General features: G+C 40.9%; 1 protein-coding gene across 1 annotated transcript in view; it reads left to right on the plus strand.

The window, feature by feature from the left end:
• Positions 1–16,852, plus strand: part of BRCA2 (BRCA2 DNA repair associated) — a 38,205-nt gene that overhangs the window by 13,445 nt on the left and 7,908 nt on the right. Inside the window, exons 11-20 of the mRNA XM_007668699.3 lie at positions 1,572–6,710; positions 8,051–8,146; positions 9,216–9,285; positions 10,129–10,580; positions 11,700–11,881; positions 13,264–13,451; positions 14,163–14,333; positions 14,617–14,974; positions 15,770–15,925; positions 16,182–16,326. Of these exons, the coding sequence (XP_007666889.2) occupies positions 1,572–6,710; positions 8,051–8,146; positions 9,216–9,285; positions 10,129–10,580; positions 11,700–11,881; positions 13,264–13,451; positions 14,163–14,333; positions 14,617–14,974; positions 15,770–15,925; positions 16,182–16,326 (6,957 nt within the window). The remainder of the gene's footprint in view (positions 1–1,571; positions 6,711–8,050; positions 8,147–9,215; positions 9,286–10,128; positions 10,581–11,699; positions 11,882–13,263; positions 13,452–14,162; positions 14,334–14,616; positions 14,975–15,769; positions 15,926–16,181; positions 16,327–16,852) is intronic.

Genomic DNA, 16,852 nt, shown 5'->3' on the forward strand with positions numbered 1-16,852 from the left:
GTCACTTGTCCACTGTGTGACTTTGGACAAGTTAATTCACTTCTCTGTGCCTCATTAACCTCATCCGTAATGGGGATTAAGATTGGGAGCTCTGTGTGAGACAGAGACTGTGTCCAACACAATTACCTTTTAGCTACCTCAGCACTTAGTACCTGGTTTGCATTTTAAAAATATCACAGTTATTATTGTTACATGTAGGTGGGCCTTTGGTGACTGGCCGAGAGTATGTTGGGGTGCTGTGCCTAAGCACCCACATACCCACAGTATCGGGAGAAGGAATTCCCTTTCCTTCACATTGTGAAGGTCAGGGGAGGAAGTATATGCTCCCATTCAGGTACAGCAGGATCTAAGAAACCACATTTACAGCATAGATCCCATACAGAGATGATAGTTGGAATATTGTGGTTTCAGAGAACACCTGTTACATCACACTCAAACTGCAAAAGAATAAAGTTGCCCTTTCACTGTAATGCATGCCATTATTTATGGACTGGTTTAGCAGTATGGCTAGTGGATAGAGCACAGGCCCGGGAGTTAGATGGTCATAGGTTCTTATCCTGGCTCTGCCACTTGTGTGCTGTGTGACTTTGGGCAAATCACTTCACTTCTTTGTGTCTCAGTTACTTCATCTGTAAAATGGGAATTGAGACTCTGAGCCCCTCGTGAGACAGGAACTGTGTTCAACTTGCTTTGCTTGTATCCACCCAGTGCTTAGTACAGTGCCTGGCACAGAGTAAGCATTTAACAAATACTATAATTATTATTTAATGTTAGTTTATTAATAATAATAATAATGAATGGTCTATTTTGCAAAATGGAATACTCTTAACCAGTGGTGGCTTATATATGCCCGTAGCCTTCCTAAATAAAAAAGGGATTGGTTGGAAGTAGGAAGCTTTTTTCTGTAGTATGGTTAACAAGAGTTTCAGTCCACTTTCCCACTCGCAGAGTGATAGGTGACACCCTGTAGATAGTAAGAGTGGAAAGGGAAGGGAAGGGTTGACTTTTCCTATGCTCTGCTCAATTAGAGGGTTCAAGAGGTAGATAGACTGGATGGTAATGCCATCTGAATACATAGACACCCAGGAATCTAGACCACATATGAAAATTCACAGAGAGATTCGCTATCACATCTTCACGTGAGACCAGGTGAACACATTACACACGCATGCAAAGTCTCAACACCAAGGTGCATGTAAAGAATTCTATCCACTTAAGTATACATTGTTCTTGATTCCTTTTTTTGTTTGAGAAATATCTCAAAAATCTCCATATTTCTCTCTCCAGACATAAGTTTTGTATTTTCCAAGAACACATGTTCAACATGGTTTTACTGTGCTGTATTTACTTTTAATTTCAAAGTAACGGTACTTTGTTCTCCCCACTGCAAAGCTAGTCAAAAGGATATACGGTAATGAGAGTGACTTCAGAATAAATAATTCCACACTTTGAATTCTGATATTCAACCAGTAAGACCTTACTCTAACATTCCATTTTTTTTTACTGCTTCTCACTCTGTTCATTTTTAAAGTTTTTATAGACTGATTATATTTCATTTTTGTTGTTCACAGATTTATTGGGTGCCTCTGCCAGAAAAGAGTGTCTGCTGCCTGAGGCCCATGGACAGATTTTAAGCAGTCCTTCCAAAGTAATGTGTGGTATAGACTGTCCACCTCCCGAAAACAGCTTTTCCAGAAGTACAATAGTATGCAGGGAATTAGAATATAATGAAGCAAAAACTAATGATGAACCACATTCTGCTACATCTTTTGAAGCTTGTGATGGGTCAGAGTTTCAACAAAGCCATTTTAATGATCCGTCAAAAAGGCAAAGAGTTGCAAGTATAAAAGACAAGGCCAAGGCTGCAGCAGGTCTCCTAGCAAGGAAGCATTCAGAAGTGGAATTTGGGAAAATTGAACATACTGTTCACTCTCCAGAGGCAAACAGGACTTCAGATGTGAATCCAAGTACTCTTGGTTTAACTCCATCCTCAAAGGATCCTCCTTTACAATCTTCGTTTATTATTCCTAGAGCAAAGGAGTCCTTCTGTAAGAAGAACCTGGAATCTGAATTTAGGAAAAACCACAAGGTCAGTTGTGTTAAGAATAAAGCCAGTCCTCAACTAAATGATATTGCTGCTAATAATAGTACCGGAAAAGAAACAGAACACCAGACTGGTTTTTCAGTTAGAATTTTGCAACAAGCTCAACAGAGGCTCTCTGGAAAATGCAAAGAAATGACACCACCTTCTGTAGATAAATTCACAGAGAGCCTAAGAGACTGCCAAGAGGCAATTTCAGAAGTGACAGTTGTTAAACCAAACTATGGCTTAAATAAGCCTTTGCACAAAGATACTTTTCTTTATAAAGCATTAGCTAGCGACACAGATGTTATGGATAATACTGGAGAAATATGTGAGTCAAGCTACAGTTACCTAGAAGAACCTGTGAGTGAAAGCAACACCAGTGCAATTTATGCAGAAATGGAACATAAAGAAGAAACCCAGGAATTGATTACACAAAATTCTTTTTCCTCAAAAGAGGCTCCTGAACATTTTCAGAAGGGCAGTTGTAGTTTAAACCAGGCTCTAAAAATGTCTGGTGAGGTGACTTTGCCAAATAAAGACTTAAATTGCAGAAACTCTTCTAGTTTAGTGTTGAAATCAAAAGGAAATAATGGTGGTAACCCAAAGAAGTGGACAAGGACTTTTGAACATGTTTTAAATCAGAGTGTTGGCTGTGGCTTCCAAACAGCTTCCAATAAAGAGATCAAACTCTCTGAAAACAATCTTAAGAGAAGTAAAATGTTATTCAAAGATATTGAAGAACAGTATCCTAATAGTATTTTTTATGCTGAAAGTGCAAATACTTCAACCACAGTTGAATTAGATAATGCCCAGGAATCATCAGTTCAGGAAAAGAAATTGAACCAAAACTCTTCCCGTGCTTTTGATTCAAAGCCAAGTTCCACCAAACCTAACGATTTCCTGGATAACATATCTGTTGTTAACAGTGAAAATACCATTCTGCCTCTTCAACCCTTGTGCATTCAACCAGACCTTGAACTGAAGCATTGTTTAACAGCTAGCCAAAAGGCCGAAATTACAGAACTTTCTACTATACTGGAAGAAACAGGTAGTCAGTTTGAATTCACCCAGTTTAAGCATCAAGGTAGCACAGTCGAGAATAATGTAATTGCACTTGGGAAAAATGACGAAGATGAGCTAGTGAATTCGAATAACACTTCCGATGAATTGAAAGGTGTTACATTTGATGACAGTTTCATTCCCCGTGTCCGTGGAGGCAATGGCAAGTTTCCCAAACAGGTGGAAACAAGTGTTAGTTCGGAAGATAAGGTCAATATTAAACAGCAGACTCTTTATTTTCAGAAAAGCAACAGTGATAGAAATACCTTTGCTGATGTACTAGGCATAAAAGAAAATGAATTTAGGGGTTTCCACTCAGCTCTTGGAAGAAAGATGGTAGTTTCTGATGTAGCTTTGCAAAAAGCTGCCAAGTTGTTTAGTGATATTGAGGAGATGAGTGATGAAGCTACTTCTTCTGAAGCAAAATCTAAAATCTGTTCCAGTGAAAGTCATATCTCCATTGTTTCTGCATTTGAGACAGCAAATGACAAAAATGATAAAGATATAGAAGAAAAAAGGACTAAAAGCCTATACAAATCACCAACTAATGTTGAAAATATTGTTTCTGTTGCAAAAACGGAAAACTGGGGGGAAAATATGCAAAATAAAGAGAGAAATGACTTTCCTTTTCAAAGACCCCCAGAGATTAGTAATTTAAGAAAATCTACTGATTGTAATAGAAGCGAAGGCAAATACTGTGTTCATAAAGAAGGAAGTGGAGTATCATCTATTGATCAACATAATGCTGTCTTGAAAATGTCTAATCAATTTTTAAATCAAGAAAACACTCAAGCTGATGAAGGCTTATCAGATTTAACTTGTTTAGAAGCTGTTAAAGCTGAAGAAATGTCTTCGCTAAATATTTCAGATAAAGTGAGAGATGTAACATGTAATCCAGAGTGGAAGCAAATGGAGGGCACATTAAGTTCCCGTGAGCCTCAGTCCTTTCAGACTGCCAGAGGTAAAAAGATCCTGGTCTCCACAGAGTCACTGAAAAAAGCCCACCTCTTGTTCAGGGAAGAATGCCCAGAAGAAGAATCGGATGTTTTTTTATTTCCTCTTCACCAAATGGAAAACAGAGTAATTAATGAAAAAATGGAAAAGTATGTCAAAGAGAAAATAACTACAAAACAAAGCAAAACTCCAGAAGAAGCGATCCCTGGGGCCCCAGAAAACCAAGTGATGACTTTCCAACGGGAGCCGAATCTTGAAAGTGAACGTTTGGGAGAGCACAGTATAATGGATTTCAAGACCGCTAGTGGAAAAAATGTTAAAATTTCCAAGGAATCATTGGCTAAGGTAAAGGACATTTTTGCTGAAGAAAATCCAACAGGAAAGCAAAAGATGAGCACCCTTCAGCACCCTGAGACAGGAACTTCACGAAAAAGAGAGAACATTCCTGAAGGTTTTGCACACACTTCTGAGGCACTTGGATTTCCTGGAAGAATTGGTGAAGAAATGCCAGATTGTGAAGATGATTCTAATATTGAAAAGAACCTTTTTTCTCAAAACAAGGAAGAGCTTCCTGAGCTCCTCACCGAAAGAGGTTTGTGTAATCAAACCATAGCGCTTAAAACGCCCAGTACAGTTCCTTTAGAAGTAAAAGTATCTGGAGATATGGAAAAAGGAACTGAGAAGAATTGTTCAGCTTCATATCCAGAACTGTTCATTGGGAAAGCTAAGACTGCTTCAGCTTTAGAATTTTGCACAGGCCATGGTGAAAGAATTTCTGTGAGCGAGGCTTCACTGTTTAAGGCAAGAAAATGGCTTTCAGAGGGAGATCTGGAAGGTGCACCAAGAAAAGCAGATGCGTCGGAAAGTATGTTATTCTCTTCTGCCGCTGATAAGAACATGCATTTTAAAGTAAGTCCTTCAAAAAATATTTTAACTCTTAAAATGAACAGGACTGATAGCCATGAAAGACAAGGTGCAGTGTATCCTATGGATGGTTATATTTCCAAAGCCAGTTTTTCCAATTCGAAGGGTAATGAGCTCTCAAATCGTTTAGATTTGAATACACATTGCGATTCAGAATATGCAGCCAACATTTGTAATGATTCAGTAGTAGTAAATTACACTGCTGGCAGAAAAGGCTCAACTGATTCCCAACTGGCATTTCATAATTTAACAGATGCAAATAAAAAATATTCACCCATGATGAATGAAGATACTAATGTTCAAAGTCTACCAGATCCTTCTGAGATGTGCTCTGCCCAAAATGTCATTAATATTAAAACATCCACTGGAAAGACAGAATTTAGGTCAACTCATTTTGAGCTAAAGCCAGCTACATTCAGTCCTGCTAAAACCATCCCCATTTCTCCTGAAGCAGTAATTAAACCCAAAGAGATATCCCCAACTACCTCTAATGTAAGGCTAAATATTGGGACTGAATCTGAAATTTGTCCAACTGAAATTGTGGCAGGGAATATAAGGACATTGGGCAGCCCAGAGAATATTACTTTCCCTCACCTTCCAGGTAGAGAGAGCAATTATGCAGATAATGCAGCTATGTATATTGATACTGCAAAAAAGGAAGAAAACATTGCAGATAAACAAGCATTAAAAAAAACCCAGAGTTTGTTTGCTAATACAAGCTTTGAGGTGGACTTGCAAAAGTCACATTGCCAAGCGAATTTTAGAACTTATGATTTTTGCCAAGCTGAGCTGGGAAAACTGCCTCCATTAGGAGCCCTTACAAGAATGAGTCAAGCTTTTAATACCGCAAGCGGAAAACCCGTGCGGGTATCAGATGCTTCACTGAAGAAGGCAAAGCAAGTGTTTTCTGCAATAGAAAATCACTCTGAGCGACTGCCCTTTGTAACATCTTTTAAAGACACTGAAAGTCATCCAGAGAAGGTCATGGATGAAAGCAATCCTAACAGAAGTGAAAAACCCCAAGTGCTACAAAAGCACAGCTCGGGATTCAGGACAGGAAGTGGAAAACAAGTCCGAATCTCTGAAAGTGCCCTGGAAAGAGCGAAAGGGGTGTTAATGGAATTTGATGAACTAGACAAGGATGATAATGTTGCGTATTTCTCCAAGCCTAACCAAGATGTACTGAAAGCATCTGCTTTTCATTCTCGTGTTGATGGCGACCAAGCAGAAGGATGCATCCTAAGCTTCCCAACTGAAAAAGACCTCAGTAAAAAGCTCAACTACTCCAATTATTACGTTGAAAGAAAATCTTCAGAGGACAGCCGCCATATCCAAGTTTCTCGTAATCGAGATGAGCAACTATCCCTCGTAGAAACTGGACAATGTGATAACGGGATTGCCATTTTTAAAAGTGAAAACCTTCTGAAAATAGATGATGGTTCAACTCTGTCCAGTCGCCCTGTCCAAGCCAGAATAGATGTCTTTCCCCCTTGTTCCAAAGCCACGGAGAGTGCGCTGGAAACCGAAGCAGCTTCAAGCACCAAAGCTTTCATGGAAGATGAGCTCATGGGCCTGGATGTAGCACGTCCCGTCAAACAGTCCCTCTTTACTTACCCAAACGACGAGGGATGTATCATGCTACATCCAAGAACTGGGAAAAGAAGATTCGAGGAGCATGACTCACATGGTATGTACCAGATTCTTTCAGTAATTCCTGATTCGTATTGATCCTTTTATATGGGAGATTGGGGTTAAAATCTGCTTTAGGGATTGGGGTCGATGTTCGGAAGCAGGGTTGTGTTGGGAGTGTTTCACTCTTGTTTCATGCTTGTCAGTCCTGTGTTGAGTGGAATATTACTGCATTATTTCTCAGCTACTCCTTTAGGTGGAGGCTGCCCTACTTTTGGCATGTAGTGCTCAGATTTTATTTTTAGGAGCTTCAAAGTGAAGTGATGCGTGAAAGGTGCATCCGTATTCTCTGAATGCCAACTCTCTCAAAACTCTAATGTTCTCCCATCCCTTCCTTAGGTAGATCAGAAAAGACTGCCCGTGCTCAGAAATCCACAACCATCTTTATTAGTCGTCCTCCCTCCTAACCTTTCCCAACATTAAAAATCCACGTATCGGTGTCTTTGAACTCTGCTGCGTGAGCGGGGAGAAACAGAATTCATTCCCTTAGTTTTAAACTTCTTGAAAGATAGCGGGAGAATGAGAAGGTTTAACCAAAGCGTGCATCCTGGCGGCGTATGAGAAACTCCTTGGCTTAGTGGAAAGAACGTGGACCTAGGAGTCAAAGGCCCTGGGTTCTACTCCCAGCTCTGCCACTTGCCTGCTGTGTGACCTTGGGCAAGTCACTTAACTTCTCTCATCTGCAGAATGAGAATCCAATGCCTGTTCTACCCCATGGAGGACGTGATTATCTTGAATCTACCCTAGCACTTAGTACAGTGCCTGACACATAGTAAACACTTAAAAATACCATTATGTTATTTTTAAATGTATGTACACCGATGCATACCCCAGAAAGGTACTTGCCCTAAGCATACAAGTGCTTCATCTGCATAGCTTTCTCTTATAAAATAAATAGTAAGTAGGTTAATATAACACTGAAAGCTATTTTTCCTTCAGAAGTTTCCTTAATATTTGCTAGTTTATTATGCCGTTTTTTCCTGTAGGATATAATAATAATGATAACCTTGAATTTGTGAAACAATTTTATTTTTCCAAATGCTTTCCCATCAGTTGTCTCACCTTTTTCCTACCCAAGTCCCATAGGATGAGGTGAGGCAGGAATCTCTATCCCCAACTTAGATGAGACCGAAGCACTGCAAAGTAGGTACCTCTGTCCGTAGGGCTGAGACACAACTGGGTCTACAACTCAGGTTTCCTGACTCTCATTCCAGTGCTTTTTCCAGCAGGTCACTACTACTTGTCAGAGTGTTTAATTCTAACTGTAAGCTGTTTAGGCTGTTCATGTGTCCTGAATGGAATTAAGAGCTCAGTTTTAAAAAATAATTTTCATTCTAGGAGAACCTTCAATTAAAAGGAAATTATTGCCTGAGTTTGATAAAACAATGGGGAAAGAAAAATCTTCTTTAAAAGCATCAAGAAGCACTCCAGAAGGTAAACCCTTTTTTTCCCCGATGTGGGGAGGGGACAGTACTGTTTTTTCCAGGAAATACATATTTCTTTTTCATCTCCAGGGACCTCTCATGGGAAATGAGTTCTGATGGATTGTGGTCCGCTAGTCCAAGTCTTTTATGTACATACATTGAGAGAGGCTCCTATATTTAAGCCTTCTTGTATGTGAACTGTAAATTGAATCGTCACGAGAATGATCAGTGTACTCCCTGGTGGTTTTGAGCCTTTATTAGAGAGACAGTACCCTCGTGGTGAGGTATTCCCTGAAGTGCCAGATAGGTCCTTTCATTTTACCCGTATTCCCCCTCACATATCAATCAGTCAGTCAGTTTTTGAGTGACTCCTAGGTGCATGCCATTCCACTCAGTGCTTAAAGGCCAGCTGCTTCTTACTAGGCCTTGCAGAGTGACTGTGATAGCTTGCAGAGAAGCAGCATGGCTTAGTGGAAAAAGCACAGGCTTGGAAGTCAGAGGTCATGGGTTCTAATTCCCGCTCCACCACTTGTCAGCGGTGTGACTTTGGGCAAGTCACTTCTCTGTGCCTTAGTTATCTCATCTGTAAAATGGGGATTAAGACTGCAAGTCCCACGTGGGACAACTCTATAACCTTGTATCTACCCCGGCGCTTAGAATAGTGCTTGGCACATAGTAAGCGCTTAACGAATACCATCATCATCATTATTATTATAGCTCTCCAGTGTCGGCCTTAATGGCAGCGTCCAGACTGTCTCTTGAAGAGCTCCCAGTTGGCTCCAATTGATATCCTTTCTGTTGGCCCATTTGAGATTTATATTGGGATTCTTTCAATGCATGAGTGCTCAATACACCTATTTGAAGAGCGAATTTTGTGAAGTATAGAGTTTTTCTCTAATTGCGGCATTTGAGCTCACTTTGTAAAATAATCAAATATTTCAAATCACAATAGGAAAATGCACACTTAAGAGAGGATTTGCAAAAGGAGATCTGAAGTATGATCTCACTCTTTGCCCATAGTGTATCAGTCAATAGAATTGGCCAATAGATTTTTGTCAGCACATATGATTTTCCTTTAGGAACAATGAAAGATAGAAGAATGTGCACGAACCATGTTCCTCTAAAGCCAGTTTCCTGTGGCCCTTTTAGGTAAGACATGATATTTTTAGTGTATTTTTTTTCTAAAAGTAGTAACTTTTAGGACCACCCGGAACCTGACATGGGTGTCATTTGGCTTCTCTTCCCTTGGCTCTAGGGTTTCCCCCAACTCTGTCTTATGCTACTTTTCTCTAAGTCCTCACTACTGCCTAACTGCCTACTTTATCCCCGCCCCCGGCCACTCTCTGTAGACAATCTCTGTCTCTGATCGGGTCTATGTGCAGAGCATGGTATGTTGGGAGCCATGACCTGGCACATCGGGCCAAAAACTGCTGCTTGGCAAGAGCTAGTCGACCAGCATGGCAGCCCGCACTCAGGGAGTTGGGGGAGGAGGGAGAATCACTGATGGCAGAAGTTACTGGCTTCTCATTCAGAAAAGTTTGCCGTAGAAGGCAGTGGGAAGTTTCAGCCAGGACACAATAGTTGGAGAGCAGAGAAAGAATACGAAGAGCTGGAGATCCAGAAAAGAGGTACTTAGGTTTGAGAAAAGAAAGAAATTGGAAAGGTAAATAGGGACTTTTCTCAGGTGGGCTGGAAGAGTTGTTCACCTGCTTAGGGGTAAGGAGCTGGACCAGATGAAGAATTTACATGTCTTTAGGGATTTTTCGTGTGTGTGTGTATGTGTGTGTATCACAATTCAGTTTTGCAGACATTAAAATATAAATTTAATTTAGCATCTACAGTAGGCCAGCTGATGATTACCTATCAGCTAGGCCTGAAAGTTTAGAAAGTTATTAAGCAGATACACTTCCAAAGCAGGAAGATATATTTTTCAGATTTAGTGTGTACATTCACTGAGAAAAATCTGATAACGGCATTTTCTCTCCATTGCAGCCTAACTAAAGAACGGCAAGAAATGCGTAATCCTAATTTGACTGCACCTAATCAAGAATTTCTATCTAAACCTAACGCTTTCCAGCACCATACTTTGGGACGGTCTTCAAGCAATTCACCTGTTTTTAGGGCTCCATTTTATGGCGTTTCAGCCAACAAAAATGAGAAGATGAATCCCCAAAATATTTCAGGCAAACCTGCCAAAGTTTTTGTTCCTCCCTTCAAAACAAAGGCTCATGCGTGCACAGATAAACAAGACGTCAGTAAGAAATGTCAATTACAGATGAACAAGCAAGTAAACAAAGATGGAGAGCAAAAAAGTAGTTTAAGTAGACACGATCCAGGGGTCAGTGGCAGTAATACTGTGGATGCTAAAAATGATCAATCTCATACAGATAGTGCCAATCAAGAAACAATTCAAGCCGTAGCAGAACATGGAGAAGAACATTCAGGTAGGTTTGTGAAATTTTTATCATTTTTATAAATACATTTCTTTAAGTAATTGCCATAGATCAAGAATTTTTATAAACGGGCTAGTAGAGAGAAAAAAATTCCCCAAAGATTCTTGAAGTGTTTTTTAATCCCACAGATTTGAATTAAATAGTTTTAATGGAACACAAACAGTTTTTTTTCTTTTCCAGCTGAAAAAATAACCATTCTCAAGCAAAAGCATTTTGATAAATCAGTTGTATTTATTGAGTATTTACTGTATGCAGAACAGTGTAATAAGTGCTTGGGAGAGCACAATAAAACCGAGTTGGTAGATGCATTCCCTGCTCACAAGGATTTTACAGTCTAGAGGAATTTAATTGTATCATTCTACAGGTCACAAATTCTTCCTAAGCTAGTGCAAAAGCAGTGAAGTTTCTTTAATTTTCTCTCCCTGTAAAGTGTAAACTCCTGGAGGGCAGGTGTCATGTATAGCAACTCCGTTGTACTTTCTCAACAGGGCTCCGCACACAAGCACACAAAGTAAATGCTCGATAAATACCATTGATTGTTTGATTGTGAGATTAGCTTTTCTAACTGAAGGCATTGTAGCCTCAGCCTACTTAAAAAGTCATGCTGTTTAAAGCGATATGTACTATTACTGACTGTGAACTGATCTCTGGGTTTTGTCACATAGCCAAGGTTATAAAGAAAAATCCATTCCATCATTTGCACTTAAAATTAGAACAGTTGTCACCTATTGATTTTTACAAGTTTACTAGTCTGAAAGCCCCGTTAAATGGCGGTGGTGCTCAGCCACTTCAGTGGGAGAGGTAGCCTCCAGCCCCTCACAGTTTTGGGCAGGAGGGGTGGGAGGACTGTTGGAGAGACTTGGTTGTGGGGAGTGTAACTCGTCCAGCTCCGCCACTCCCCTCCAGAAACATTCCAAGCCCCCGCCCACAAACCAACCAGCCGTCCTCCCATGCCCACCTCATCCCCCTTGGCAAGACCAGGAGGATCCCTGTTGGTGCACACACAGAGTTTCTTGGACGTTCGTTATCGGAGATGAACTTTTTAAAGTTTATGATCTGAAGGTAATGTTACATAGACCAGCTTTTCGTGTGGTTCTTTCCTTTTAATAGATACGATCACAAATCTTCAGCGTGCCAGAGAGCTGCAAGAAATGAGAATCGAAAAGAAACAGAGACAGCGTATTCTTCCACAGATGGGCCGTCTGTATCTCGCAAAGACATCTGGGCACCCCAGACTCTCTCTCAAAACTGCAGTGGAAGGGCGAGCTCCTTCAAAGTATTCCACTAAGGAGGTAAACTTTCACATCTACCTTTTCAGCTTCGCAGTCAATGTATTTATGGGTCACTGAAGACTGTCCTTCAAATGTCTCCTTGTTTTAGGAAACATTTATGCATCAGGTCATGTGGTAAAATGCTGTTTAGCTGAAATGTTAATAATAAGCTTATTGTGGGCAGGCAATGTATATGTTTATTGTATTGTACTCTCCCAAGCACTTAGTACAGTGCTCTGCACACAGTAAGCACTCAGTAAATTCAATTGAATTAATGAATGAATAGTAATAGTATTTGTTAAGTGCTTACTGTGTGTCAAGCACTGTTCTGAGCACTGGGGTAGATACAAGCTAATCAGGTTGGACACAGTCCTTGTCCCACATGGGGCTCACAGTCTTAATATGTTGGCTTAGAGGAAAGGAGAGGTAAGGCGGTGATTCCTTAAAGGGAATTATAGCGATCTATCGCCATTCAAATTACGTCGATATTTAGATTTGACCAAACTAAGGCCAAAGAAATGTGGAATGAATAAACAAGTGTTGAAGTAACCCTTGAAATAAAGTTGGAAATATTTTAAGTATTTCTAAAATTTCATTTGGGCTCAAGGTGGGGGTTGTGCTGAAGAGGAACAGAGCATGTGATAGGCTGGTTGAAACGGAATAGTGGGTCCAGTCTGGATCCCTCTTCACCCCCAGTGGTCCCCAACAGAGAGAGGGGCAGGGGGCTTGACTGAGGTGATGCCCAACATATGGGGTAGGGTGCAGTCTCCATAAAGAATACTACTGAAGCATGGCTTTGCTTTTCCAGTGCAACAGAAAAAACCTACTAGCAAATCCTGATGCTAGCTAAAAAGTCAAGATGCTATTAGTTCCATTAAGGCACTCATCATTGTGTGATCCTGCATATTCCTTCATTTAAGGGCTTGGGTTTCTCAGCTGAAAAACAGAACACCCTCAGTTCTGCCATAGTAGAGCGCATACTTCCACTGCACGGTGTGGCTAGAATGCTGTTAAGGAAACAGGGAATGTTCTTCCGACAACACCAGCCTTTTGACGTACAGGGTATTGTGCGGTGGGAATGGTTTAGGTGTGTTTGTGTAAGGCCGGGGGGAGTTTAGAATGTCTTTTCCTTAATGAGGGGTTTTGTAAAAATGCGATCCTTCCATTATAGGACAGCTAAGTGCGTAGTAATATGTATCTCCTATTTCATAGGCTGTCTTAAAAATCAATGAGGACGGGGCAAATTTTATAGGGGTTTTCACTTATCAAATGTGAAGAGCAACCTTCTAAAAATGCAGCTTTCGCCTACTGGAGTTGGAGTGAGACGTGATATCAACCGAAGGTCATCTCCTCTGTCTTCCTTTCACCAAGTGTCCCTCCCCTGCCCCCTTGCTTTTTCATAGCTCTACATGTGTGGGGTATCGAAGCACTGCCTGAGGGTTAACAGCAAAAACGCCGAGTCCTTCCAGTTTTGTAGCCAAGATTGTTTCAGTAGAGAGTGCTGGTCGGCTGGAAATGGAGTGCAGCTGGCTGATGGCGGATGGCTCATACCTACCAATGCAGGCAAGGCAGGAAAAGAAGAATTCTACAGGTACTCCTTTGAAGCAATGGTTTTTGAATGACCTCTGATCATTTTTGTGTTGTGTGATAGTAGAGTGGCGCTCTGAATGAGCTCTCCTTTCTAAAAGGCAAGTCCAAGAACTCAAAGATGACCTTAAAGGGACCAGCCTCCAGACAGAGAGGAATGGTGATGTCGTCGACAACCCTAAGGGAAGCTTTGGGAATTAAACAGTTTAAATAAGCTCATCTCTAAAAATAATGTCTTGGTCTCAGTTTTCTAAAAGATAGCTGCGTATGAATTGTTTACAGCCTTTACACTTCTCTGTGCTTCTTCGTTGGCTTTTCACCAAAAGAGAATGGAAATATAGGTAACACTCACTTCCAGATAAAGTGGATTACTTATTAAAGGGAGAGAAAGGGAAATTGCCTTTAAACGATCACCGTTTTCATAGCTGGGGTTTTACGTGGTTTATGATGCCAATCTCTGGGTTAAGTAAATTGTAGGAACTAGTGCAGTAATATGTTAAATAGTACCTCATCTAGTAGAATGATCTTAATCATCTGCTGAAATATTTCAGAAACTATTTAAATTGCAATTTCTAGGTGGTTATAGAAACATACTCGATCTGTGGGATGGCAAGTATTCTTGTTTATGACGATTATAGTTTCCAGAAGTGCCCTCAAATAATACCGAATGCAGCGTCGGCATTATGTGACTTCCTGTTACTTCATTTGTATGCAGGGCCCTGTGTGATACTCCTGGTGTGGATTCTAAACTAATTTCCAGACCTTGGGTCTTCAACCATTATAGATGGATAATCTGGAAACTGGCAGCCATGGAGGTTACTTTTCCTAAACAATTTGCTAATCGGTGTTTAACCCCAGAAAGGGTGCTTCTCCAGCTGAAATACAGGCAAGTGTAAAACTGCTCTTGTGTGATAAGGGAGTGCAAATTCACTATTTATAATTATTTTGGTGATGAGGCAGTGTGAATTGCAGAATTTCATCCCTTCAGCATTCAAAAGCACTGGGAAGACTTGTTACCAAATAATACGGTAACACCTTCCTTCCATTCTATCTCACTGCTTTAGATTTCTAAACCCGGGCCTGGCATGTTAGACTTGGAGCTAGGGATTTGTTTCTGTAATTGTTTTGTACTTGTAATTTATTCCATTGTAATGCATTCTCTCTTTCAGATATGATGTGGAAATTGATAAAAGCCAAAGATCAGCTATCAAAAAGATAACTGAAAGAGACGACTCAGCAGCCAAAACCCTGGTACTTTGCATTTCCGAAATAATTTCACCAAGCACAAGCGCAGCCGCGACCGCCAGCAAAACCAATAACAGCGTGTTAACCCAGAAAGAAGGAGCAGTCATTCACGTTACGGACGGCTGGTATTCTCTCAGGGCCCTGCTAGATCCTCCTCTGCTAGTTCTCCTCCAGGCTGGCAAGCTGATGGTGGGCCAGAAGATCGTGCTGTTTGGAGCAGAACTAGTGGGGCCTTCAAATGCTTGCACCCCTCTGGAAGCTCCTGAGGATCTCATGTTAAAGGTAAAACCCAGTGTCTGTGGAAGCATTTAATTCTGGGTGATACCTGTAAGCGATGAAAGTCACTAGGACTTGGGAACATGGTGTTGTTGCTTTCTGAAAATGTTCCCAAAGCGCTGTCACATTCATTAGTTCATCTAGCTGGGCATTAGGGTAAAGCAGATCTATGCCAATAAATGTTTATGAGGCTCCAGGACAGCTGTGGAGTGAATGTTGCCTTGAGGAAACCTTTAAATTGGGATGGAAATGTTTTGTAGCAGGGCACCTTTGGGGCCTCTGTGATTTTAGCCTCAGCCCAGAAAGCTTGATGCTTGCAGCAAAGAGCCTTGACAGCTGCCCAGCCTGGGGATGAGAGCCCTCCGATCTGTGAAAGGAGAGGCAACTCCCACCTGGTTCTTGTTAATTGGCCTGATTCCTAACAAAATTCATTTTCTTTGTTTAAAATAAGCCCACTGTATCCCTGCCATTAGCCTCCAGATAGATAATGCCCTCAGAATTAATGGAAAGTGCTAGAGATTCAAGGTTGGTGATTTTACTTTGGCCCGGAAGGAAGGAACGTTGATGTTGGGACAGGGCGTCTGTGGCCAGACTGGGCGGGTCAAGGTCAGGGTCCCACTAGAAACCACCTGGGAGCTCGATTTTTACCCATTCTTGCCAGAAACGGCTAGTCCCTCCATGATCTTTAAACGACGGACACTGTCCTCTCCGTCTCTTATTACAGTTAAGGCCAGAGAGACAAATTGGAAATCTTAACCTTCTGTCCGTTTTGAAAGAGTTGTGTTTATTTCATTTATCCAGATTTCAGCGAACAGCACTCGGCCTGCCCGTTGGTATGCTAAACTAGGGTTCCAACCGGATCCCAGGCCTTTTCCTCTGTCCTTATCATCCCTTTTTAAGGATGGTGGAAACGTCGGATGTGTTGATGTAGTTATCCAAAGAGCTTATCCAACCCAGGTATGATATCTTTAAGCTTCCCTTTTACCATTCCCTGTAATGCAGTGAATCTGTTACATTCTGTATTCGTCTACAGACTCATTTGTGTGTCTTTACCAGAGGAAAAAGTGGTCTTCTTTAAGTATGGTACTACCAGAAATCCCATCAGCGTATATAGCCTAATTTTTAGTTTAAATTCAGATTTTCATCCTGGTATGAAAATCAGAGGGAGCGGAGCAGAATTGATGGACAATCAGATGCTGGAATTTTATTTCAGTGGATGGAAAAGACACACACCGGATCGTATGTGTTTCGCAATGAGCGGGCAGAAGAAAAGGAAGCATCCAAACACGCGGAGAGCCAGCAAAAGAAACTAGAAGCCCTATATGCAAAAATTCAAGATGACTTTGAAAAGCAGGAAGGTATATCTTTATTTGTGTTTGAAGTTTTAATGTTTAATAAGTATACATAGAGTAGTGAGGCTCCTGGTTTAGGTTTGCTTAACGATGCTCTAAAAGAGCAGAGAGAGAGAGTGTTTCTGCTTGGTATTTTAGGGAGATTTGTTTTAAAGCTTTTTCCTGTTCCCTGTGAGCCAATGAGCTATGTTTTGGGCAGTGCTTTCTTTTTACTGAGATCTTTTTAAAGATGTTGTCACATATACTAACATTTTCAAAAATACTCATTTACAAGAACTTCCTCTGCTCCTTGAGCAGCGTGTCAGTGAACCTGAAAGAGAACTGTATTTCCATAGTAGATTTAGCAAATTTTCATTATGCTAGAAGCCGGAATAAAATTAATTGGTGCGGCGATACAGAGGCTGCCAAACTTTAGCCCATGTTTTTAGCAGTGTTTTGCCCATTGAACCCCTAGGCTAGTTACATTTTCACAGCTGTTCACACTAATCCCCTTAGATTCCTTTAATGATTCTTCCCCTGGAGGTCACCCCTT

Source organism: Ornithorhynchus anatinus, chromosome 20, assembly GCF_004115215.2.
Source record: "Ornithorhynchus anatinus isolate Pmale09 chromosome 20, mOrnAna1.pri.v4, whole genome shotgun sequence".
In the NCBI taxonomy this organism is placed as follows: domain Eukaryota; kingdom Metazoa; phylum Chordata; class Mammalia; order Monotremata; family Ornithorhynchidae; genus Ornithorhynchus; species Ornithorhynchus anatinus.